The 27,146-nt window shown below is 51.1% G+C and overlaps 1 protein-coding gene across 1 annotated transcript; it reads right to left on the bottom strand.

Annotated features, from left to right (window-relative positions):
- Positions 1 to 950: 950 nt before the first annotated feature.
- kif3b (kinesin family member 3B) lies at positions 951 to 23,071 on the bottom strand. The gene is given in 10 exon segments (XM_029656215.2): positions 951 to 1,705; positions 1,967 to 2,065; positions 2,067 to 2,173; positions 2,273 to 2,378; positions 2,560 to 2,676; positions 3,113 to 3,231; positions 3,427 to 3,549; positions 3,762 to 3,863; positions 19,453 to 20,965; positions 22,979 to 23,071. Coding segments are annotated over 9 exon segments (2,298 nt in total). The 5' UTR covers positions 20,872 to 20,965; positions 22,979 to 23,071; the 3' UTR covers positions 951 to 1,599.
- Positions 23,072 to 27,146: the final 4,075 nt, after the last annotated feature.

The following is a 27,146-nucleotide window of genomic DNA, read 5'->3' as shown; positions in this document are numbered from 1 at the left end:
GTATATACTATGTCACGGGGTAGTAGGTAGTAGAACCCAGTAGTAGCAGCAGCAGCACAGCCCTCACAGTGACAGGAGGTGCAGCACAGCCCTCACAGTGACAGGAGGTGCAGCACGGCCCTCACCGTGACAGGAGGTGCAGCACAGCCCTCACAGTGACAGGAGGTGGGGACAGTAGTCACACCGTGCAGGTTTCAACCGTGTGAAATAAGACTGCATATTTATCCAAAACACGGAAAGCTACCTTCATTTTCCACACCAAGTCTATTTCATTTTGATATAGTAGGTAGAAGAGCTGCTTTTTTTGTACAGTATTTCAGCCTGCTCTTGTTAACCTATAAAATGTCTTACATTAGTTATTAGTCCCAACCTTCAACTCCATTCAACCCCTCCAAATCTCTCTCATGTACAAGAAATGGGTTGATTCCAAGGAACACAGCCAGACGGGAGGTTGATAAAGGGAAACGATACAACCCCTCCATCCTCTCCTTTAGCCTGTCCCTGTAGGAGAATATAAAGGCACCTTGGAACCCTGATAGATTTGGTTTGTGTTGACCTCTAGTTCCCCACTATCCTCTCCCCGTCGTCTCGTCATCCTCCCTCCGTCGTCTCGTCATCCTCCCTCCGTCGTCTCGTCATCCTCCCTCCGTCGTCATCCTCCCTCCGTCGTCTCGTCGTCCTCCCCGTCGTCATCCTCCCTCCGTCGTCTCGTCGTCCTCCCCGTCGTCATCCTCCCTCCCGTCGTCATCCTCCCTCCGTCGTCTCGTCGTCCTCCCCGTCGTCATCCTCCCTCCGTCGTCCCGTCGTCCTCCCCCGTCGTCATCCTCCCTCCGCTCGCCCCATCGTCCTCCCCTCGTCCTCCCCCGGTCGTCCTCCCCCCGTCGTCCCTCCCCCGTCGTCGCGTCATCCTCCCCCCGTCGTCGCGTCATCCTCCCCCGTCGTCGCGTCGCGTCATCCTCCCCTTGTCGTCGCGTCATCCTCCCCTTGTCGTCGCGTCATCCTCCCCTTGTCGTCGCGTCATCCATCATGTGCGCCAGAAAGAACAGCATCTAGTGATTCCAGCAGCAACCGGTCCCCACCGCGCGACAGAAACGTGTTGTAGTGTGCTTCACCCTCCGGCCTGTACACTTGCACCATGCAGTACAGACAGTACAGACACTTATCTAGGGCAACAGACAAAGCTCAGACAGACCTGGATAACAGCAGTCCATTGTAAACCTAAAGTAGGAAGCACAACCACTTCTGAACAGACATGCAGCACAGAAACACACAGCATGTCAATGACATGTAACAGCTGTCATGTGCCCCATCATGTCAACCCCCCATGTCCACATCCCATCATACTGCAGACCTGGGAGGGAGGGGCCCAGGAGGAAACGTACAGCTCAGAAAAGTATTGGTCCAGAAACCATTTGGGATGGTAAGATTGTAACAAATCTCTTTAAAACGCAAACATAAACAGCTACGTTCTCAGGTAAAATAAAATGAGCTTGAATCTGAGTGTCCTTCACTTTCTCTGCAAATCAGTCTGCAAGACTCAGCAGAAAAACAAAACAAAAAGCAGTCTTTGGGGTCCCAAAACAGAAAGGTGTGGGGTGATCACTTGGGCACCAGCCCACGGGATTGTGGGTATAAAGGATGTCCTGGGCTGGAGGGGCTGTATGGAGAGGTGGGGGTGACAGTCTTCTTACCCGTTTTAGGTCGGCTGGAGGAGATAGGAAGATCAATATTTTGTTGCGGGGGGGGGGGGGGGTTGATGTGGAAACATTGGTTTTTAAATCATGATTATTGCTTTATAACCCTGTGGTATTGAGTGTAGCATTTCACTACAGACATTAACATCTGCTAACCATGTGCATGTGACTAATACAATTTGATCTGTGACACAAAACAGGCAGAAACACTCCCTACTGAAAAAACGGACAAAACCCAGTGCTTATTTGTACAGAACAGGACAGACTCTTACCCAGACTTTGGTTTCCTTCCGGCCCCAGTGCTGGTGGTCTGGGTGGGTCCGAGGCTGCTGTGGAACCCGGAGGCGTCCACCTGAATCTCATCTTCTTCCCAGAGCATCCTCCAACGCCGCTGCTACCAGGGGCGCTATGACCGGCTCCTCGTACTCCTTAGTGGTCCGCGCGGGAAGGTCCATCTCCAGCATCAGGATATTCTCAGCCTGGGGAAGAGACAGAGAGAAAGGGGAGGTCAGGAGACTGCTACTGCCCAGAGGACTAAAGTCACCTTCACCGAGGAGAGCGAGGACAGAACACCATACCTTGTATCTGACGTCAGCCTTCATCACCATGGAGGTACGGGCGTGCTGACTCAGGGGTCTTCTGTAGCCCACCGCTGACACTGGCCTGGTCATCATCCGCTGGTCACTGTGATAGAGACAGAGACAGAGAGACAGTTATTAAGAAGACAATCTGTGTGTGTTCCTACACACACACACACGAGGGATTTACCAACCACTTCTTCCAAACCCTGCGTTTGTATTCAGGATGGTTTTCAGCATGTTTGTATGTCTAAATGTCTCTACTGGATAATTAAATGTGAATATACTCCTCTATGCGTGTGATGGGACGCATCTTCCAGTGGTCGTCCTCCTCGTCGAAGAACGCCCTGTTCACAATCTTATTCTTCTCCTCCATGGGGATGAAGTTCTCAATGATGAGATGCCTGGCAGACAGAACAACAAGGTCATTTCTGCTGTGCAGCTGACAGGGACCTCTTAACAGCTTGAGGGTACTATCATTGATAATAGGAGGTAGTCTAGGCAGTCATGGGGGATGAGGGAACTACAGTACAGTCTGCTAATCTGGACCAATCAATAACTAGCTCTGACAGCTACGTTAGAGGAACAATGCACTTAGTATGACTGATGTGTGGGTGTCTCACCGAGCTATCTGAAGACGAACGCACAAAGTAAGTCTCTGGATAAGATCGTCTGCTAAATGACTCCTCGTCACAACGGGGCGCATGCGCTCCTCGTCACAACGGGGCGCATGCGCTCCTCGTCAGAGGGCAACAACCAAAATACACTATATTGATTGTTTTGTTTGTTTTCTTTTTCCTGCGTGTGAGAAATGCGAGGTGCGGCTGGGCGGCTCCATACTTGAGTTTGAGCTCCCTGGTCAACTCGTTCTGGGTCTGTTCCAGCTCCTGTCTCTCCTTACTGTGCAGCTCCTGGACGTCATGGATCTCTGTTTTCACTGCCTGCAGCTTCGCAAACAGCTGAGGAGAGAAAAACAGGGTAGTGAGGCAAAGAGAAGAGACTAAAACACCTTGATTCAGTGCAGCAAACACATTTACAAGGAAAAAGTTATGCACAATTTCCTTTGAACTTTTTGTAAGCTAAACTGACAACGTAAAGGACAGCTTTCTAAGGAATCATATACAGTCGTTTGTTATGGTTTTCTAATGTCCTACCTTTTTCAGCTTCTTGGTCTTGATGTCTACTTCCTGTTGTAGAGAGCTGTATGTCTCCTTCAACTCCAGGGTCTCCTCGTCACGATTCTCCACCTGCTGTTTCATCTCCCTCTCTCTGCGTTTCTGCACACAAACACACAGAGCGTCACGGTAACAAGGGCAGGGCTGTGTAAATCACACAAATTAGTCAACTGTTTGTGTCGGCAAATCAATACTATTAGATAGAGAAATAAACACTCAATAGAATGTCTATCAATAACCTCAGTCTAAACACAAACGTTACCTGCCCAGTCTAAACACAAACGTTACCTGCCCAGTCTGAACACAAACGTTACCTGCTCAGCGATTTCCTGTCTCTTCTGTTCCAGGATCCTTTGTTGTTCGTTGGTGTGGTCCACTATGTTCTTCCCGCCCATCAGAAGCTTACTCTCCATCGCCTGGGAGACGACACAATCATGAGGCGTGAGGGGAAACACAATCATGAGGCGTGAGGGGGACACACAATCGTGAGGCGGACACACAATCGTGAGGGGGGAACACAATCGTGAGGCGTGAGGGGGAAACACAATCATGAGGCGTGAGGGGGGAAACACAATCATGAGGCGTGAGGGGAGAAACACAATAGTGAGGCGGGAAACACAATCGTGAGGCGTGAGGGGGAAACACAATCGTGAGGCGGGAAACACAATCATGAGGCGCGAGGGGGAAACACAATCGTGAGGCGGGAAACACAATCATGAGGCGCGAGGGGGAAACAATCGTGAGGCAGGAAACACAATCATGAGGCGCGAGGGGGAAACACAATCATGAGGGGGAACACAATCATGAGGCGAGGGGGAAACACAATCATGAGGCGCGAGGGGGAAACACAATCATGAGGCGTGAGGGGGAAACACAATCATGAGGCGTGAGGGGGAAACACAATCATGAGGCGTGAGGGGGAAACACAATCATGAGGCGTGAGGGGGAAACACAATCATGAGGAGGGAAACACAATCTTGAGGCGTGAGGGGGAAACACAATCATGAGGGGAGGGGAACACAATCATGAGGCGTGAGGGGGAAACACAATCATGAGGCGTGAGGGGGAAACACAATCATGAGGCGTGAGGGGAAACACAATCATGAGGCGTGAGGGGGGAAACACAATCATGAGGCGTGGGGGGAAACACAATCATGAGGCGTGAGGGGGAAACACAATCATGAGGCGTGAGGGGGAAACACAATCATGAGGCGTGAGGGGGAAACACAATCATGAGGCGTGAGGGGGAACACAATCATGAGGCGTGAGGGGAAACACAATCATGAGGCGTGAGGGGGGAACACAATCATGAGGCGTGAGGGGGAAACAATCATGAGGCGCGAGGGGGAAACACAATCATGAGGCGTGAGGGGGAAACAATCATGAGGCGTGAGGGGAAACACAATCATGAGGCGTGAGGGGGAACACAATCATGAGGCGTGAGGGGGAAACACAATCATGAGGCGTGAGGGGGAACACAATCATGAGGATTGAGGGGGAACACAATCATGAGGCGCGAGGGGGAACACAATCATGAGGCGGGAAACACAATCATGAGGCGTGAGGGGGAACACAATCATGAGGCGCGAGGGGGAACACAATCATGAGGCGGGAAACACAATCTTGAGGCGTGAGGGGGGAACACAATCGTGAGGATTGAGGGGGGAACACAATCGTGAGGCGCGAGGGGGAACACAATCATGAGGCGGGAAACACAATCTTGAGGCGTGAGGGGGTAACACAATCATGAGGGGCGAGGGGGAAACACAATCATGAGGCGTGAGGGGGAAACAATCATGAGGCGCGAGGGGAAAACACAATCATGAGGCGTGAGGGGGGAACACAATCATGAGGCGTGAGGGGGAAACACAATCATGAGGCGTGAGGGGGAACACAATCATGAGGATTGAGGGGGGAACACAATCGTGAGGCGCGAGGGGGGAACACAATCATGAGGCGGGAAACACAATCATGAGGCGTGAGGGGGAACACAATCGTGAGGCGCGAGGGGGAACACAATCATGAGGCGGGAAACACAATCTTGAGGCGTGAGGGGGAACACAATCGTGAGGATTGAGGGGGGAACACAATCGTGAGGGCGAGGGGGGAACACAATCATGAGGCGGGAAACACAATCTTGAGGCGTGAGGGGGTAACACAATCATGAGGGGCGAGGGGGAAACACAATCATGAGGCGCGAGGGGGAAACACAATCATGAGGCGAGGGGGAAACACAATCATGAGGCGCGAGGGGGGAAACACAATCATGAGGCGCGAGGGGGGAAACACAATCATGAGGCGCGAGGGGGAAACACAATCATGAGGCGCGAGGGGGAAACACAATCATGAGGGGGAAAACACAATCATGAGGGCGAGGGGGAAACACAATCATGAGGCGCAGGGGGAAACACAATCATGAGGCGCGAGGGGGGAAACACAATCATGAGGCGCGAGGGGGAAACACAATCATGAGGCGCGAGGGGGAAACACAATCATGAGGCGCGAGGGGGAAACACAATCATGAGGCGCGAGGGGGAAACACAATCATGAGGCGCGAGGGGGGAAACACAATCATGAGGCGCGAGGGGGAAACACAATCATGAGGCGCGAGGGGAAACACAATCATGAGGCGTGAGGGGGAAACACAATCATGAGGCGTGAGGGGAAACACAATCATGAGGCGTGAGGGGGAAACACAATCATGAGGCGTGAGGGGGAAACACAATCATGAGGCGTGAGGGGGAAACACAATCATGAGGCGTGAGGGGAAACACAATCATGAGGCGTGAGGGGGAAACACAATCATGAGGCGTGAGGGGGAAACACAATCATGAGGCGTGAGGGGGAAACACAATCATGAGGCGTGAGGGGGAAACACAATCATGAGGCGTGAGGGGGAAACAATCATGAGGCGTGAGGGGGAAACAATCATGAGGCGTGAGGGGGAAACAATCATGAGGCGTGAGGGGGAAACAATCATGAGGCGTGAGGGGGAAACAATCATGAGGCGTGAGGGGGAAACACAATCATGAGGCGTGAGGGGGGAAACAATCATGAGGCGCGAGGGAAAACACAATCATGAGGCGAGGGGGAAACAATCATGAGGCGCGAGGGAAAACACAATCATGAGGCGTGAGGGGGAAACAATCATGAGGGAGGGGGAAACACAATCATGAGGCGTGAGGGGGAACACAATCGTGAGGATTGAGGGGGAACACAATCGTGAGGGCGAGGGGGAACACAATCATGAGGCGGGAAACACAATCTTGAGGCGTGAGGGGGTAACACGTGAGGGGGAACACAATCATGAGGCGAGGGGGAAACACAATCATGAGGCGTGAGGGGGAAACACAATCATGAGGCGTGAGGGGGAAACACAATCATGAGGCGTGAGGGGGAAACACAATCATGAGGCGTGAGGGGGAAACACAATCATGAGGCGTGAGGGGGAAACACAATCATGAGGCGTGAGGGGGAAACACAATCATGAGGCGTGAGGGGGAAACACAATCATGAGGCGTGAGGGGGGAAACACAATCATGAGGCGTGAGGGGAAACACAATCATGAGGCGTGAGGGGAAACACAATCATGAGGCGTGAGGGGAAACACAATCATGAGGCGTGAGGGGGAAACACAATCATGAGGCGTGAGGGGGAAACACAATCATGAGGCGGGGGGGAAACACAATCATGAGGCGTGAGGGGGAAACACAATCATGAGGCGTGAGGGGGAAACACAATCATGAGGCGTGAGGGGGAAACACAATCATGAGGCGTGAGGGGGAAACACAATCATGAGGCGTGAGGGGGAAACACAATCATGAGGCGTGAGGGGGAAACACAATCATGAGGCGTGAGGGGGAAACACAATCATGCGGGGGAACACAATCATGAGGCGCGAGGGGGAAACACAATCATGAGGCGTGAGGGGGAAACACAATCATGAGGCGTGAGGGGGAAACACAATCATGAGGCGTGAGGGGGAAACACAATCATGAGGCGTGAGGGGGAAACACAATCATGAGGCGTGAGGGGGAAACACAATCATGAGGCGTGAGGGGAAAACACAATCATGAGGCGTGAGGGGGAAACACAATCATGAGGCGTGAGGGGGAAACACAATCATGAGGCGTGAGGGGGAAACACAATCATGAGGCGTGAGGGGGGAAACACAATCATGAGGCGTGAGGGGGGGAAAACACAATCATGAGGCGTGAGGGGGAAACACAATCATGAGGCGTGAGGGGGAAACACAATCATGAGGCGTGAGGGGAAAACACAATCATGAGGGGGAACACAATCATGAGGGGGAACACAATCATGAGGGGGAACACAATCATGAGGCGAGGGGGAAACACAATCATGAGGCGTGAGGGGGAAAACAATCGTGAGGGGGAACACAATCATGAGGCGAGGGGGAAACACAATCATGAGGCGCGAGGGGGGGAAACAATCGTGAGGCGTGAGGGGGAACACAATCGTGAGGATTGAGGGGGAACACAATCGTGAGGCGCGAGGGGGGAACACAATCGTGAGGCGCGAGGGGGAACACAATCGTGAGCGCGAGGGGACACACAATCGTGAGAGCGAGGGGGACACACAATCGTGAGGCGGGGACACACAATCGTGAGGGAAACACAATCGTGAGGCGCGAGGGGGACACACAATCGTGAGGCGCGAGGGGGAAACACAATCGTGAGGAGCGAGGGGGAAACACAATCATGAGGCGTGAGGGGGAAACACAATTATGAGGCGTGAGGGGGAAACACAATCATGAGGCGTGAGGGGGAAACACAATCATGAGGCGTGAGGGGGAAACACAATCATGAGGCGTGAGGGGGAAACACAATCATGAGGCGCGAGGGGGAAACACAATCATGAGGCGCGAGGGGGAAACACAATCATGAGGCGCGAGGGGGGGACACACAATCATGAGGCGTGAGGGGGAAACACAATTATGAGGCGTGAGGGGGAAACACAATCATGAGGGCGAGGGGGACACACAATCGTGAGGCGCGAGGGGGACACACAATCGTGAGGCGCGAGGGGGGAAACACAATCGTGAGGCGCGAGGGGGGAAACACAATCGTGAGCCTCCAGTATTTATGCTGCAGTAGTTTATGTGTCGGGGGGCTAGGGTCAGTTTGTTAAATCTGGAGTACCTCTCCTGTCCTATTCGGTGTCCTGTGTGAATCTAAGTGTGCGTTCTCTAATTCTCTCCTTCTCCTCTCTCTCGGAGGACCTGAGCCCTAGGACCATGCCCCAGGACTACCTGACATGATGACTCCTTGCTGTCCCCAGTCCACCTGGCCATTCTGCTGCTCCAGTTTCAACTGGCCTGGGCCCTAGGACCATGTCCCAGGACTACCTGACATGATGACTCCTTGCTGTCCCCAGTCCACCTGGCCATGCTGCTGCTCCAGTTTCAACTGTTCTGCCTTACTATTATTCGACCATGCTGGTCATTTATGAACATTTGAACATCTTGGCCACGTTCTGTTATAATCTCCACCCGGCACAGCCAGAAGAAGACTGGCCACCCCACATATGCTCTCTCTAATTCTCTCTTTCTTTCTCTCTCTCTCGGAGGACCTGAGCCCTAGGACCGTGCCCCAGGACTACCTGACATGATGACTCCTTGCTGTCCCCAGTCCACCTGACTGTGCTGCTGCTCCAGTTTCAACTGTTCTGCCTTATTATTATTCGACCATGCTGGTCATTTATGAACATTTGAACATATTGGCCATGTTCTGTTATAATCTCTACCGGAAGAGGACTGGCCACCCCACATAGCCTGGTTCCTCTCTAGGTTTCTTCCTAGGTTTTGGCCTTTCTAGGGAGTTTTTCCTAGCCACCGTGCTTTTACACCTGCATTGCTTGCTGTTTGGGGTTTTAGGCTGGGTTTCTGTACAGCACTTTGAGATATCAGCTGATGTACGAAGGGCTATATAAATACATTTGATTTGATTTGTGAGGAGCAAGGGGGGAAACACAATCGTGAGGAGCGAGGGGGGAAGCACAATCGTGAGGCGCGAGGGGTAAACACAATCGTGAGGCGCGAGGGGTAAACACAATCGTGAGGCGCGAGGGGGGAAACAATCGTGAGGCACGAGGGGGGAAACAATCGTGAGGCACGAGGGGGGAAACACAATCGTGGCGGGAAACAATCGTGAGGCACGAGGGGGAAACACAATCATGAGGCGTGAGGGGGAAACACAATCATGAGGCGAGGGGGAAACACAATCATGAGGCGAGGGGAAACACAATCATGAGGCGTGAGGGGGAAACACAATCATGAGGCGCGAGGGGGAAACACAATCATGAGGCGCGGGGGAAACACAATCATGAGGCGCGAGGGGGAAACACAATCATGAGGCGCGAGGGGGGAAACAATCATGAGGCGCGAGGGGAAACACAATCATGAGGGGGAACACAATCATGAGGCGTGAGGGGGGAAACACAATCATGAGGCGTGAGGGGAAACACAATCGTGAGGATTGAGGGGGAACACAATCGTGAGGCGCGAGGGGGAACACAATCATGAGGCGGGAAACACAATCTTGAGGCGGAAACACAATCATGAGGGGGAACACAATCATGAGGCGCGAGGGGGAAACACAATCATGAGGCGCACAATCATGAGGGGAGGGGGAAACACAATCATGAGCGCGAGGGGGAAACACAATCATGAGGCGCGAGGGGGAAACACAATCATGAGGCGCGAGGGGGAAACACAATCATGGGGCGTGGGGGAAACACAATCATGAGGCGTGAGGGGGAAACACAATCATGAGGCGTGAGGGGGAAACACAATCATGAGGCGTGAGGGGGAAACACAATCATGAGGCGTGAGGGGGAAACACAATCATGAGGCGTGAGGGGGAAACACAATCATGAGGCGTGAGGGGGAAACACAATCATGAGGCGTGAGGGGGAAACACAATCATGAGGCGTGAGGGGGAACACAATCATGAGGCGTGAAGGGGGAAACACAATCATGAGGCGTGAGGGGGAAACACAATCATGAGGCGTGAGGGGGAAACACAATCATGAGGCGGAGGGGGAAACACAATCATGAGGCGTGAGGGGGAAACACAATCATGAGGGGGGAAACACAATCATGAGGCGCGAGGGGGAAACACAATCATGAGGCGTGAGGGGGAAACACAATCATGAGGCGTGAGGGGGAAACACAATCATGAGGCGTGAGGGGGAAACACAATCATGAGGCGTGAGGGGGAAACACAATCATGAGGCGGAGGGGGAAAACACAATCATGAGGCGTGAGGGGGAAAACACAATCATGAGGCGTGAGGGGGAAAACACAATCATGAGGCGGAGGGGGAAACACAATCATGAGGCGTGAGGGGGAAACACAATCATGAGGCGTGAGGGGGAAACACAATCATGAGGCGTGAGGGGGAAACACAATCATGAGGCGTGAGGGGGAAACACAATCATGAGGCGTGAGGGGGAAACACAATCATGAGGCGTGGGGGAAACACAATCATGAGGCGTGAGGGGGAACACAATCATGAGGCGTGAGGGGGAAACACAATCATGAGGCGTGAGGGGGAAACAATCATGAGGCGGAGGGGAAACACAATCGTGAGGCGGAGGGGAAACAATCGTGAGGGGGAACACAATCATGAGGCGCGAGGGGGAAACACAATCATGAGGCGTGAGGGGGAAACAATCGTGAGGCGAGGGGAAAACACAATCATGAGGCGTGAGGGGGAACACAATCGTGAGGCGTGAGGGGGAACACAATCGTGAGGCGTGAGGGGGAACACAATCGTGAGGATTGAGGGGGAACACAATCGTGAGGATTGAGGGGGAACACAATCGTGAGGCGCGAGGGGGGAACACAATCGTGAGGCGCGAGGGGGGAACACAATCGTGAGGCGCGAGGGGGACACACAATCGTGAGGCGCGAGGGGGACACACAATCGTGAGGCGCGAGGGGGACACACAATCGTGAGGCGAGGGGACACACAATCGTGAGGCGAGGGGGACACACAATCGTGAGGCGCGAGGGGGACACACAATCGTGAAGGGGGACACACAATCGTGAGGAGCGAGGGGAAGCACAATCGTGAGGCGCGAGGTAAACACAATCATGAGGCGAGGGGGGAAACACAATCGTGAGGCGCGAGGGGGGAAGCACAATCGTGAGGGCGAGGGGAAACACAACAATCATGAGGCGAGGGGGGAAACACAATCATGAGGCGCGAGGGGGGAAACACAATCATGAGGCGCGAGGGGGAAACACAATCATGAGGCGAGGGGGAAACACAATCATGAGGCGCGAGGGGGGAAACACAATCATGAGGCGAGGGGGGGAAACACAATCATGAGGGACACACAATCATGATGAGGGGGACACACAATCATGAGGCGTGAGGGGAAACACAATCATGAGGCGTGAGGGGGAAACACAATCATGAGGCGTGAGGGGGAAAACAATCATGAGGCGTGAGGGGGAAACACAATCATGAGGCGTGAGGGGGAAACAATCATGAGGCGCGAGGGGAAAACACAATCATGAGGCGCGAGGGGGAAACAATCATGAGGCGAGGAGGGGAAAACACAATCATGAGGCGTGAGGGGGAAACAATCATGAGGCGTGAGGGGGAAACACAATCATGAGGCGTGAGGGGGAACACAATCGTGAGGATTGAGGGGGGAACACAATCGTGAGGCGCGAGGGGGAACACAATCATGAGGGGGAAACACAATCTTGAGGCGTGAGGGGTAACACAATCATGAGGGGGAACACAATCATGAGGCGAGGGGGAAACACAATCATGAGGCGTGAGGGGGAAACACAATCATGAGGCGTGAGGGGGGAAACACAATCATGAGGCGTGAGGGGGAAACACAATCATGAGGCGGAGGAGGGAAACACAATCATGAGGCGTGAGGGGGAAACACAATCATGAGGCGTGAGGGGGAAACACAATCATGAGGCGTGAGGGGGAAACACAATCATGAGGCGTGAGGGGGAAACACAATCATGAGGCGTGAGGGGGAAACACAATCATGAGGCGTGAGGGGGAAACACAATCATGAGGCGTGAGGGGGAAACACAATCATGAGGCGTGAGGGGGAAACACAATCATGAGGCGGAGGGGGAAACACAATCATGAGGCGGAGGGGGAAACACAATCATGAGGCGTGAGGGGGAAACACAATCATGAGGCGTGAGGGGGAAACACAATCATGAGGCGTGAGGGGGAAACACAATCATGAGGCGTGAGGGGGAAACACAATCATGAGGCGTGAGGGGGAAACACAATCATGAGGCGTGAGGGGGAAACACAATCATGAGGGGGAAACACAATCATGATGAGGGGGAAACACAATCATGAGGCGTGAGGGGGAAACACAATCATGAGGCGTGAGGGGGAAACACAATCATGAGGGGGCGTGAGGGGGAAACACAATCATGAGGCGTGGGGGGAAACACAATCATGAGGCGTGAGGGGGAAAACACAATCATGAGGCGTGAGGGGGAAACACAATCATGAGGCGTGAGGGGGAAACACAATCATGAGGCGTGAGGGGGAAACACAATCATGAGGCGTGAGGGGAAACACAATCATGAGGCGTGAGGGGAAAACACAATCATGAGGCGTGAGGGGGAAACACAATCATGAGGCGTGAGGGGGAAACACAATCATGAGGCGGAGGGGAAAACACAATCATGAGGGGGGAACACAATCATGAGGGGGAACACAATCATGAGGGGGAACACAATCATGAGGCGCGAGGGGGAAACACAATCATGAGGCGTGAGGGGTAAAACAATCGTGAGGGGGAACACAATCATGAGGCGCGAGGGGAAACACAATCATGAGGCGCGAGGGGGAAACAATCGTGAGGCGTGAGGGGGAACACAATCGTGAGGATTGAGGGGGAACACAATCGTGAGGCGCGAGGGGGGAACACAATCGTGAGGCGCGAGGGGGAACACAATCGTGAGGCGAGGGGGAACACAATCGTGAGGCGCGAGGGGGACACACAATCGTGAGGCGCGAGGGGACACACACATCGTGAGGCGCGAGGGGGACACACAATCGTGAGGCGCGAGGGGGACACACAATCGTGAGGGCGAGGGGGGAAACACATCGTGAGGAGCGAGGGGGAAGCACAATCGTGAGGCGCGAGGGGTAAACACAATCGTGAGGCGCGAGGGGGGGAAACACAATCGTGAGGCGCGAGGGGGAAGCACAATCGTGAGGCGCGAGGGGTAAACACAATCGTGAGGCGCGAGGGGGAAACACAATCATGAGGCGCGAGGGGGGAAACACAATCATGAGGCGCGAGGGGGAAACACAATCATGAGGCGCGAGGGGGGAAACACAATCATGAGGCGCGAGGGGGGAAACACAATCATGAGGCGCGAGGGGGGAAACACAATCATGAGGCGCGAGGGGACACACAATCATGAGGCGTGAGGGGGAAACACAATTATGAGGCGTGAGGGGAAACACAATCATGAGGCGCGAGGGGGACACACAATCGTGAGGCGCGAGGGGGACACACAATCGTGAGGCGCGAGGGGGGAAACACAATCGTGAGGCGCGAGGGGGGAAACACAATCGTGAGCCTCCAGTATTTATGCTGCAGTAGTTTATGTGTCGGGGGGCTAGGGTCAGTTTGTTAAATCTGGAGTACCTCTCCTGTCCTATTCGGTGTCCTGTGTGAATCTAAGTGTGCGTTCTCTAATTCTCTCCTTCTTCTCTCTCGGAGGACCTGAGCCCTAGGACCATGCCCCAGGACTACCTGACATGATGACTCCTTGCTGTCCCCAGTCCACCTGGCCATTCTGCTGCTCCAGTTTCAACTGGCCTGGGCCCTAGGACCATGTCCCAGGACTACCTGACATGATGACTCCTTGCTGTCCCCAGTCCACCTGGCCATGCTGCTGCTCCAGTTTCAACTGTTCTGCCTTACTATTATTCGACCATGCTGGTCATTTATGAACATTTGAACATCTTGGCCACGTTCTGTTATAATCTCCACCCGGCACAGCCAGAAGAAGACTGGCCACCCCACATATGCTCTCTCTAATTCTCTCTTTCTTTCTCTCTCTCTCGGAGGACCTGAGCCCTAGGACCGTGCCCCAGGACTACCTGACATGATGACTCCTTGCTGTCCCCAGTCCACCTGACTGTGCTGCTGCTCCAGTTTCAACTGTTCTGCCTTATTATTATTCGACCATGCTGGTCATTTATGAACATTTGAACATATTGGCCATGTTCTGTTATAATCTCTACCGGAAGAGGACTGGCCACCCCACATAGCCTGGTTCCTCTCTAGGTTTCTTCCTAGGTTTTGGCCTTTCTAGGGAGTTTTTCCTAGCCACCGTGCTTTTACACCTGCATTGCTTGCTGTTTGGGGTTTTAGGCTGGGTTTCTGTACAGCACTTTGAGATATCAGCTGATGTACGAAGGGCTATATAAATACATTTGATTTGATTTGTGAGGAGCAAGGGGGGAAACACAATCGTGAGGAGCGAGGGGGGAAGCACAATCGTGAGGCGCGAGGGGTAAACACAATCGTGAGGCGCGAGGGGTAAACACAATCGTGAGGCGCGGGGGGAAACAATCGTGAGGCACGAGGGGGGAAACAATCGTGAGGCACGAGGGGGAAACACAATCGTGAGGCGGGGAAACAATCGTGAGGCACGAGGGGGAAACACAATCATGAGGCGTGAGGGGAAACACAATCATGAGGCGCGAGGGGGAAACACAATCATGAGGCGCGAGGGGGAAACACAATCATGAGGCGCGAGGGGGGAAACACAATCATGAGGCGCGAGGGGGAAACACAATCATGAGGGGGAGGGGGAAACACAATCATGAGGCGCGAGGGGAAAACACAATCATGAGGCGTGAGGGGGAAACAATCATGAGGGCGAGGGGAAAACACAATCATGAGGCGTGAGGGGGAACACAATCATGAGGCGTGAGGGGGAAACACAATCATGAGGCGTGAGGGGGAACACAATCGTGAGGATTGAGGGGGAAACACAATCGTGAGGCGCGAGGGGGAACACAATCATGAGGCGGGAAACACAATCTTGAGGCGTGAGGGGGTAACACAATCATGAGGGGGAACACAATCATGAGGCGCGAGGGGGAAACACAATCATGAGGCGCGAGGGGGAAACACAATCATGAGGCGAGGGGGGAAACACAATCATGAGGCGCGAGGGGGAAACACAATCATGAGGCGCGAGGGGGAAACACAATCATGAGGGCGAGGGGGAAACACAATCATGGGGCGTGAGGGGGAAACACAATCATGAGGCGTGAGGGGGAAACACAATCATGAGGCGTGAGGCGTGGGGGAAACACAATCATGAGGCGTGAGGGGGAAACACAATCATGAGGCGTGAGGGGGGAAACACAATCATGAGGCGTGAGGGGGAAACACAATCATGAGGCGTGAGGGGGAAACACAATCATGAGGCGTGAGGGGGAAACACAATCATGAGGCGTGAGGGGGAAACACAATCATGAGGCGTGAAGGGGGAAACACAATCATGAGGCGTGAGGGGGAAACACAATCATGAGGCGTGAGGGGGAAACACAATCATGAGGCGGAGGGGGAAACACAATCATGAGGCGAAACACAATCATGAGGGGGAACACAATCATGAGGCGAGGAGGGAAACACAATCATGAGGCGTGAGGGGGAAACACAATCATGAGGCGTGAGGGGGAAACACAATCATGAGGCGTGAGGGGGAAACACAATCATGAGGGGGAAACACAATCATGAGGCGTGAGGGGGAAAACACAATCATGAGGCGTGAGGGGGAAAACACAATCATGAGGCGTGAGGGGGAAAACACAATCATGAGGCGTGAGGGGGAAACACAATCATGAGGCGTGAGGGGGAAACACAATCATGAGGCGTGAGGGGGAAACACAATCATGAGGCGTGAGGGGGAAACACAATCATGAGGCGTGAGGGGGAAACACAATCATGAGGCGTGAGGGGGAAACACAATCATGAGGCGTGAGGGGAAAACAATCATGAGGCGTGAGGGGAAACACAATCATGAGGCGTGAGGGGGAAACACAATCATGAGGGGGAAACAATCGTGAGGGGGAAACACAATCGTGAGGCGGAGGGGAAACAATCGTGAGGGGGAACACAATCATGAGGCGCGAGGGGGAAACACAATCATGAGGCGTGAGGGGGAAACAATCGTGAGGCGCGAGGGGAAAACACAATCATGAGGCGTGAGGGGGAACACAATCGTGAGGCGTGAGGGGGAACACAATCGTGAGGCGTGAGGGGGAACACAATCGTGAGGATTGAGGGGGAACACAATCGTGAGGATTGAGGGGGAACACAATCGTGAGGCGCGAGGGGGAACACAATCGTGAGGCGCGAGGGGGAACACAATCGTGAGGCGAGGGGGACACACAATCGTGAGGCGCGAGGGGACACACAATCGTCGTGGGGGACACACAATCGAGGCGAGGGGGACACACAATCGTGAGGCGCGAGGGGGACACACAATCGTGAGGCGCGAGGGGGACACACACCGTGAGGCGCGAGGGGACACACAATCGTGAGGCGCGAGGGGACACACAATCGTGAGGCGCGAGGGGGACACACAATCGTGAGGCGCGAGGGGGACACACAATCGTGAGGAGCGAGGGGGAAGCACAATCGTGAGGCGAGGGGTAAACACAATCATGAGGCGAGGGGGGAAACACAATCGTGAGGCGCGAGGGGGAAGCACAATCGTGAGGCGCGAGGGGTAAACACAATCATGAGGCGAGGGGGAAACACAATCATGAGGCGCGAGGGGGAAACACAATCATGAGGCGCGAGGGGGGAAACACAATCATGAGGCGCGAGGGGGAAACACAATCATGAGGCGCGAGGGGGAAACACAATCATGAGGCGCGAGGGGGAAACACAATCATGAGGCGCGGGGGGACACACAATCATGAGGCGCGAGGGGGACACACAATCATGAGGCGTGAGGGGAAACACAATCATGAGGCGTGAGGGGGGAAACACAATTATGAGGCGTGAGGGGGGAAACACAATCGTGAGGCGCGAGGGGGACACACAATCGTGAGGCGCGAGGGGGACACACAATCGTGAGGCGCGAGGGGGGAAACACAATCGTGAGCCTCCAGTATTTATGCTGCAGTAGTTTATGTGTCGGGGGGCTAGGGTCAGTTTGTTATATCTGGAGTACCTCTCCTGTCCTATTCGGTGTCCTGTGTGAATCTAAGTGTGCGTTCTCTAATTCTCTCCTTCTCCTCTCTCTCGGAGGACCTGAGCCCTAGGACCATGCCCCAGGACTACCTGACATGATGACTCCTTGCTGTCCCCAGTCCACCTGGCCATGCTGCTGCTCCAGTTTCAACTGGCCTGGGCCCTAGGACCATGTCCCAGGACTACCTGACATGATGACTCCTTGCTGTCCCCAGTCCACCTGGCCATGCTGCTGCTCCAGTTTCAACTGTTCTGCCTTACTATTATTCGACCATGCTGGTCATTTATGAACATTTGAACATCTTGGCCACGTTCTGTTATAATCTCCACCCGGCACAGCCAGAAGAAGACTGGCCACCCCACATATGCTCTCTCTAATTCTCTCTTTCTTTCTCTCTCTCTCGGAGGACCTGAGCCCTAGGACCGTGCCCCAGGACTACCTGACATGATGACTCCTTGCTGTCCCCAGTCCACCTGACTGTGCTGCTGCTCCAGTTTCAACTGTTCTGCCTTATTATTATTCGACCATGCTGGTCATTTATGAACATTTGAACATCTTGGCCATGTTCTGTTATAATCTCTACCGGAAGAGGACTGGCCACCCCACATAGCCTGGTTCCTCTCTAGGTTTCTTCCTAGGTTTTGGCCTTTCTAGGGAGTTTTTCCTAGCCACCGTGCTTTTACACCTGCATTGCTTGCTGTTTGGGGTTTAAGGCTGGGTTTCTGTACAGCACTTTGAGATATCAGCTGATGTACGAAGGGCTATATAAATACATTTGATTTGATTTGTGAGGAGCAAGGGGGGAAACACAATCGTGAGGAGCGAGGGGGGAAGCACAATCGTGAGGCGCGAGGGGTAAACACAATCGTGAGGCGCGAGGGGTAAACACAATCGTGAGGCGAGGGGGGAAACAATCGTGAGGCGCGAGGGGGAAACAATCGTGAGGCGCGAGGGGGAAACACAATCGTGAGGCGCGAGGGGGAAACACAATCGTGAGGCGCGAGGGGGGAAAACAATCGTGAGGCGAGGGGGGAAACACAATCATGAGGCGCGAGGGGGAAACACAATCATGAGGCGAGGGGGAAACACAATCATGAGGCGCGAGGGGGGGAAACACAATCATGAGGCGCGAGGGGGAAACACAATCGTGAGGCGGAGGGGGGAAACAATCGTGAGGCACGAGGGGGGGAAACAATCGTGAGGCACGAGGGGGAAACAATCGTGAGGGCGAGGGGGAAACACAATCATGAGGCGCGAGGGGGGAAACACAATCATGAGGCGCGAGGGGGAAACACAATCATGAGGCACGAGGGGGGAAACACAATCATGAGGCGTGAGGGGGAAACACAATCATGAGGCGTGAGGGGGAAACACAATTATGAGGCGTGAGGGGGAAACAATCATGAGGCGTGAGGGGGAAACAATCATGAGGCGTGAGGGGGAAACAATCATGAGGCGTGAGGGGGAAACACAATTATGAGGGGGAAACACAATTATGAGGGGGAAACACAATTATGAGGAAACACAATTATGAGGGGGAAACACAATTATGAGGGGGAAACACAATTATGAGGGGGAAACACAATTATGAGGGGGAAACACAATTATGAGGGGGAAACACAATTATGAGGGGGAAACACAATTATGAGGGGGAAACACAATTATGAGGGGGAAACAGGTAGAATGAAACAACAAAAAATGGTTTGGGTAAAAGACCATGAAAAAGGACGAGAACGTAGTCTCCTCACCTTGACTTTGGCAGTCAGCATCTCGCCTGCCTCCTGCTCCTTTTTGAGGGCGTCCATCTTCCTCTCCTTCTCCTTTAGCAGCCTCTGTTTCTCCTCCGCCACCAGGCTGTGATCCTCCATGATGGCCTTCCTCTCCCTCTCCAACTTCTCCTGCTGTACACGCCAATAATCTGCACCCACTTTATCAGCTGGTTCTACACCATCATCCTCCTCCTCCGTCGTCTCTCCATCCTCAGTGTCCTCTTCGAGTTCATCCCCAGCTTCTCCAACCCCCTTCCTCCTCCTCTTCTTCTTCTTCTTCCCTGAGCGTTTCTCTAACTGTTCTTTGAGTCGAGCAATCTCTTCCTGGAACTCCCTGAGCAGAGCATCTTTAGGGTCCTCGTTGACGCGGGGCTTGTTCTTAATGTTCTTGGCCCGGTTTGAGTAGCGTAACGTGGTCAGTGTCTCCTCCACGTTGTAAGATGCTGGTCCGATGTTAGCCACCATGACTGTGCGGGCATTGCCCCCCAGGGAGTCCTGTAGCAGACGGGTGAGCTTGGAGTCGCGGTAGGGGATGTGGGTGCTCCTGCCATCCACCAGGGCAGAGATGACATTCCCCAAGGCTGACAGGGACAGGTTGATCTTGGTGGCTTCCTTCAGGCGCTCTCCTTGGGCTCCTGTCTTGGTCTGCCTCTCACTGCCAGCCAGGTCCACCAGGTTCAGTTTGCCCACTCGAATGTGGTTCTCTCCGTCGACGCCCAGCTCGCTACACTCGACGGTAATAAGAAATATGGCATGTGACCGGGAGCTGTGCTCGTTCATATTGGTGGAACCCACCGAGCGGTTCTGGTTCCCCACGTTCATCACGTGCTCTATTTCTCGTACACTCTTAGTGACGAAGGAGGACAGGTCCTTGACGTATACACCGGTGTCTGGCCTCTCTTTCAGCTCCAGCCGGCGGGACTGATCCTTGGACAGCAGGTCCCTGATCTCCTCCTGGTAGATCTCCAGGTACGAGGCCCTCACCAGGTACTGCTGGTTCTGGGAGCGGGAGATGTGTGTGAAGACGTGCTCAAAGGAATTGGGGATTACACCCCTTCTCTCTGGGTCATTGCGCACCCCCTCCATAGTGTAGGTCTTTCCTGTACCCGTCTGGCCGTATGCAAATATGGTCCCATTGAAACCAAGCAAAACGGAGTCTACCAGGGGCCTGAAGGTTTCATCATAGAGATCCACCTGTTTGGAGTTCCAGTCGTACACAGAGTCAAATGTAAAGACCTTGGGGTGTTCGTGGGCTGCAGCCCCCCGGGGGTTTCGCACGGCCACCTGGCCCAGCTTCACATCCACCTGCACCACCTTCTCAAAGTTGGCTGCACGCTCCTTCTCATTCATGGGTCGACAGCGAACCACCACCTTGACCGACTCTCTGGTCTTAGACATCGTGAGGATTCTCAGACAAACTGGCCTTGTGTCTATGTCCTTCAAGTACTGTACAAGTCTGAGTTCACAATGTCAGACCCGCCAGCATCAGAACCTGTAAAAAGAGAAAGAAATTATCATATGCTGATGTTCAAATAGCTATTCCCAACACATTTAGTTACTGTTAATGTTTTCTTTTGTGATTATGAAGACCTTAGTTTGTGCACTGTGCCTCAAACTAGCTTACTGGCTACAGTGGTGTTAGATACTGTAGCAGCTAGCTAGCAAGCTAACATTAACAAGACTAGCTACCTAGGTTAACGACAGAGCACAAGATCAAAGATACTGCTGGTAACTAGCTAAACCGTCATCTGAGACATAGAATTAAAGTTACCTAGCTACATGACCAAAAGTATGTGGACACCTGCTCATCAAACATCTCCTTCCAAAATCATGGGCATAAATATGGAGTTGGGTCCCCCTTTGCTGCTATAACAGCCTCCACTCTTCTGGGAAGGCTTTCCAATAGATGTTGGTACATTGCTGCGGGGACTTGCTTCCATTCAGCCACAAGAGCATTAGTGAGGTCGGGCACTGACGTTGGGCAATTAGGCCTGGCTTGCAGTCAGCATTCCAATTCATCCCAAATGTGTTCGATGGGGTTGAGGTCAAAGCTCTGTGTAGGCCAGTCAAATTCTTCCACACCGATCTCAACAAGCCATTTTCTGTATGGACCTCGCTTTGTGCAGGGGGGCATTGTCATGCTGAAACAGGAAAGGGCCTTCGCCAAACTGTTGCTACAAAGTTGGAAGCACAGAATCATCTAGAAAGTCATTGTATGCTGTAGTGTTAAGATTTCCCTTCACTGGAACTAAGGGGCCTGAACCATGAAAAACAGCCCCAGACCATTATTCCTCCTCCACTAACTTTACAGTTGGCACTATGCATTGGGCAGGTAGCGTTCTTCCGCCAGACACCTAGATTAGTCCGTCAGACTGCCAGATGGTGAAGCGTGATTCATCACTCCAGAGAACACTTTTCCACTGCTCCAGAGTCCAATGGCAGCGAGCTTTACACCAATCCAGCCAACACTTGGCATCGCATATGGTGATCTTAGGCTTGTGTATGGCTGCTCAGCCATGGAAACCCATTTCATGAAACTCCCGACGAACAGTTATTGCGCCGACATTGCTTCCAGAGGCAGTTTGGAACTCGGTAGTGAGTGTTGCTATGCTCTCAGTACTCCCGTTCGGTGAGCTTGTGTGGCCTACCACTTAGCGGCTTAGGCGTTGTCTCTCCTAGAAGTTTCCACTTCACAATAACAGCACTTACAGTTGACCAGGGCAGCTCTAGCAGACCAATCATTGATTTACTGACTTGTTGGAAAGGTGGCATCCTATAACAGTGAAACGTTGAATGTCACTGAGCTCTTCAGTAAGGCCATTCTACTGCCAATGTTTGTCTATGGAAATTGCATGGCTGTGTACTCTATTTGCCCACACATATCAGCGACGGGTGTGGCTGAAATAGACGAATACAGTCATTTGAAGGGGTGTCCACAGACTTTCGTATATATAGCGAGGCTAGGCCATTTCGCCAGCAAAACGTTGTAAATGTATGGGCTACTAACTTAGCTTGCCAAAGAACGTGACATTTTTAGCTATCTAGGTATTTATCAGTCAGTACTGCCTAGCGATATCGACGAAACAGACCTGATGCCATTTCCAGTGCTACTCTAGCGAGTTGGCTAACGTTAGTTGATTGATGCAAATGAAAAATCAATGGTTACAGGTTTTCGGTTTGCTAATTGTGACAATTAGCAATATTGACGAGAACACAGCAAGCAAACTGGATAAATATGTTCACGTCACCCAACACGATGTTAGATTTAGTTATCCGGCTGGTTTACAAAGACCCGGGACAGCAACCCATCAGATGGCCTAGCAACGGCAAAAAAAACAGCCATCCTCAGAGGACAAGAGACAAGTTCGGTGTATTTTGGATGATGGAGGCGTCTCCTTATCCAGTTTACAAGAACAAGCACACAATTCTGGTGAAACTCATTTTTTTTCGGATATTACTAAAACGGCAACATCCGTGACAAAAGTAAACGTTGTCAGCTAGTTACCATTTAATCCAGTACTTCCATCCAGTCAGCCATTACCGCAGCCGTCAACCTCATCACAGAAAACTATCCCGGATGGAATGGAGAGATGCGTTCAACGTCACAGCCAATCTTCTTCTTCTTAGGTATAATGGCATTCACAACAATTATACGTGCATTCTGCCACCTACTGTGCGGGTGGATAATAAAGATCCCCAAAATGAAATATTGCGGTGTAAATAATAATAAATATATACATTACCAGTCAAAAGTTTGGACACACCTACTCATTCAAGGGTTTTTCTTTATTTTTTACCATTTTCTACATTGTAGAATAATAGTGAAGACATCAAAAGTATGAAATAACACATATGGAATCATGTAGTAACCAAAAAAAGTGTTATACAAATCAAAATATATTTGAGATTCTTCAAAGTAGCCACCCTTTGCCTTGATGTCAGCTTTGCACACTCTTGGCATTCTCTCAACCAGCTTCACCTGGAATGCTTTTCCAACAGTCTTGAAGAAGTTCCCACATATGTTGAACACTTGCTGGTTGCTTTTCCTTCACTCTGCAGCCCAACACATCCCAACCATCTCAACTGGGTTGAGGTCGAGTGATTGTGGAGGCCAGGTCATCTGGTGCAGAACTCCATCACTCTCCTTCTTGGTCAAAAAGCCCTTACACAGCCTGGAGGTGTGTCAAATCAGATCAAATTTTATTGGTCACATACAAATGGTTAACAGATGTTAATGTGAGTGTAGTGAAATGCTTGTGCTTATAGTTGTGACAGTGTAATACATTTTTAAATACTGCATAGTTTCCTAAGGACTCGAAGTGAGGCAACCATCTCTGTCAGCGCCATCTTGCTGGGTCATTGACCTGTTGAAAAACAAATGATAGTCCCACTAAGCGCAAACCAGATGGGATGGCATATCGCTACAGAATGCTGTGATAGCCATGCTGGTTAAGTGTGCCTTGAATTCTAAATAAATCAGTGTCACCATCACACCTCCTCCTCCATGCTTCACTGTGGGAACCACACATGTGGAGATCATCCGTTCACCTACTCTGCGTCTCACAAAGATACGGCGATTGGAACCAAAAATCTAAAATTTGGACTCATCAGACCAAAGGACAGATTTCCACCGGTCTAATGTCCATTGCTCGTGTTTCTTCGCCCAAGTAAGTCTATTCTTATTGGTGTCTTTTTAGTAGTGGTTTCTTTACAGCAAATCAACAATTAAGGCCTGATTCACGCAGTCTCTTGTGAACAGTTGATGTTGAGATGTGTCTGTTACATAAACTCTGTAAAGCATTTATTTGGGCTGTAATTTCAGAGGCTGGTAACTCTAATGAACTTATCCTCTTCAGCAGAGGTAACTCTGGGTCTTCCTTTCCTGTGGCGGTCCTCATGAGAGCCAGTTTCATTACAGCGCTTGATGGTTTTTGCGACTGCACTTGAAGAAACTTTAAAAGTTCTTGATATTTTATGGATTGACTGACCATGTCTTAAAGTAATGATGGACTGTCATTTCTCTTTGCTTATTTGAGCTGTTTTTGCCACAATATGGAATTGGTATTTTACCAAATAGGGCTGTCTTCTGTATACTACCCCTACCTTGTTACAACACAACTGATTGGCTCAAATGCATTAAGAACAAAATAAACTCCCCAAATTAACTTTTATCAAAGCACACCTGTTCATTGAAACGCATTTCAGGCGACTACCTTATGAAGCTAGTTGAGAGAATGCCAAAAGTGTGTGCAAAGCTGTCATCAAGGCAAAGGGTGGCTACTTCAAAGAATATTAAATAAAATCTATTCGATTTGTATAACACTTTTTTGGTTACTACATGATTCCATGTGTTATTTCATAGTTTTGATGTCTTCACTATTATTCTACAATGTAGAAAATGGTAAAAATGTGGAAAAACCCTTGAATGAGTAGGTGTGTCCAAACCTTTGACTCGTGTTGTAAGTATTCAGACCCTGTTCTCAGTTCTTTGTTGAAGCACCTTTGACAGTGATTACAGCCTCGAGTCTTCTTGGGTATGAAGCAACTACTCCTGGAATGTTCAGCCTAACATATTGACATCACAGCCAATCAGTGTGTTTGTCCTGCTACTGTATGGAGTAGCCTAGCAACATATTCCTAGGTAACAGCTGAAGACCAATCATAATAAATAGGGAGCAAATGTCTCTTACAAAATTGGGTCAATATAACTTTGGAAAATGTTATGCAAAGAAATGCATTGAAAAATGTAACATGTCAAAAGCGAGAATATGCATTAACTGGTTTCATTCAAGGCTACAGACATGTATTCACCAGTGAAGCCTGAATCTTCTCCATTTATCTAACCGAGGAAGCTCAGTCATCACATTTTAGGGGTAATTTGCATAAATGTCATGTTCCCAGTCATTTTCATCACAGAGCAATAATACAACTAGCTAGCAGGTACAACTCTTCAAAAATATCAGAAACCGATTACAAAAGCTGATACAGTAATAATTTACATACGTACATTAGAAAAATGTAGGAGGACTGTCAACCTCCCCTTTATAACTAGTATCTGCAGGATCAGTTACTACACTCCTGAGAGGGTTATTTCCCACCCTCATCCATCAGGTCCCCTTTACATCGTATTAAAAAAGGATAGGAGGGAGGGAGAGCAACATGGTGGAGCACAGGATCAGACAGGGACATTACACTGGAAGTCTTACCCACGCAGGGTTCAACAGGGTGATCTGAGCTCCTGCTAACTTGGCTGCTATGCAGATTGAGACATACAGTTCCTTGCGAAAGTATTCGGCCCCCTTGAACTTTGCGACCTTTTGCCACATTTCAGGCTTCAAACATAAAGATGTAAAACTGTATTTTTTGTGAAGAATCAACAACAAGTGGGACACAATCATGAAGTGGAACGACATTTATTGGATATTTCAAACTTTTTTAACATATCAAAAACTGAAAAATTGGGCGTGCAAAATTATTCAGCCCCTTTACTTTCAGTGCAGCAAACTCTCTCCAGAAGTTCAGTGAGGATCTCTGAATGATCCAATGTTGACCTAAATGACTAATGATGATAAATACAATCCACCTGTGTGTAATCAAGTCTCCGTAGAAAATGCACCTGCACTGTGATAGTCTCAGAGGTCCGTTAAAAGTGCAGAGAGCATCATGAAGAACAAGGAACACAGCAGGCAGGTCCGAGATACTGTTGTGAAGAAGTTTAAAGCCGGATTTGGATACAAAAAGATTTCCCAAGCTTTAAACATCCCAAGGAGCACTGTGCAAGCGATAATATTGAAATGGAAGGAATATCAGACCACTGCAAATCTACCAAGACCTGGCCATCCCTCTAAACTTTCAGCTCATACAAGGAGAAGACTGATCAGAGATGCAGCCAAGAGGCCCATGATCACTCTGGATGAACTGCAGAGATCTACAGCTGAGGTGGGAGACTCTGTCCATAGGACAACAATCGGTCGTATATTGCACAAATCTGGCCTTTATGGAAGAGTGGCAAGAAGAAAGCCATTTCTTAAAGATATCCATAAAAAGTGTCGTTTAAAGTTTGCCACAAGCCACCTGGGAGACACACCAAACATGTGGAAGAAGGTGCTCTGGTCAGATGAAACCAAAATTGAACTTTTTGGCAACAATGCAAAACGTTATGTTTGGCGTAAAAGCAACACAGCTCATCACCCTGAACACACCATCCCCACTGTCAAACATGGTGGTGGCAGCATCATGGTTTGGGCCTGCTTTTCTTCAGCAGGGACAGGGAAGATGGTTAAAATTTATGGGAAGATGGATGGAGCCAAATACAGGACCATTCTGGAAGAAAACCTGATGGAGTCTGCAAAAGACCTGAGACTGGGACGGAGATTTGTCTTCCAACAAGACAATGATCCAAAACATAAAGCAAAATCTACAATGGAATGGTTCAAAAATAAACATATCCAGGTGTTAGAATGGCCAAGTCAAAGTCCAGACCTGAATCCAATCGAGAATATGTGGAAAGAACTGAAAACTGCTGTTCACAAATGCTCTCCATCCAACCTCACTGAGCTCGAGCTGTTTTGCAAGGAGGAATGGGGAAAAATTTCAGTCTCTCGATGTGCAAAACTGATAAGAGACATACCCCAAGCGACTTACAGCTGTAATCGCAGCAAAAGGTGGCGCTA

This window comes from Oncorhynchus nerka, linkage group LG7 (genome assembly GCF_034236695.1).
Source record: "Oncorhynchus nerka isolate Pitt River linkage group LG7, Oner_Uvic_2.0, whole genome shotgun sequence".
NCBI classification, from domain to species: domain Eukaryota; kingdom Metazoa; phylum Chordata; class Actinopteri; order Salmoniformes; family Salmonidae; genus Oncorhynchus; species Oncorhynchus nerka.
The sequence above is the reverse complement of the archived record's forward strand: the minus strand, read 5'-3'. Positions and strand labels throughout refer to the sequence as shown.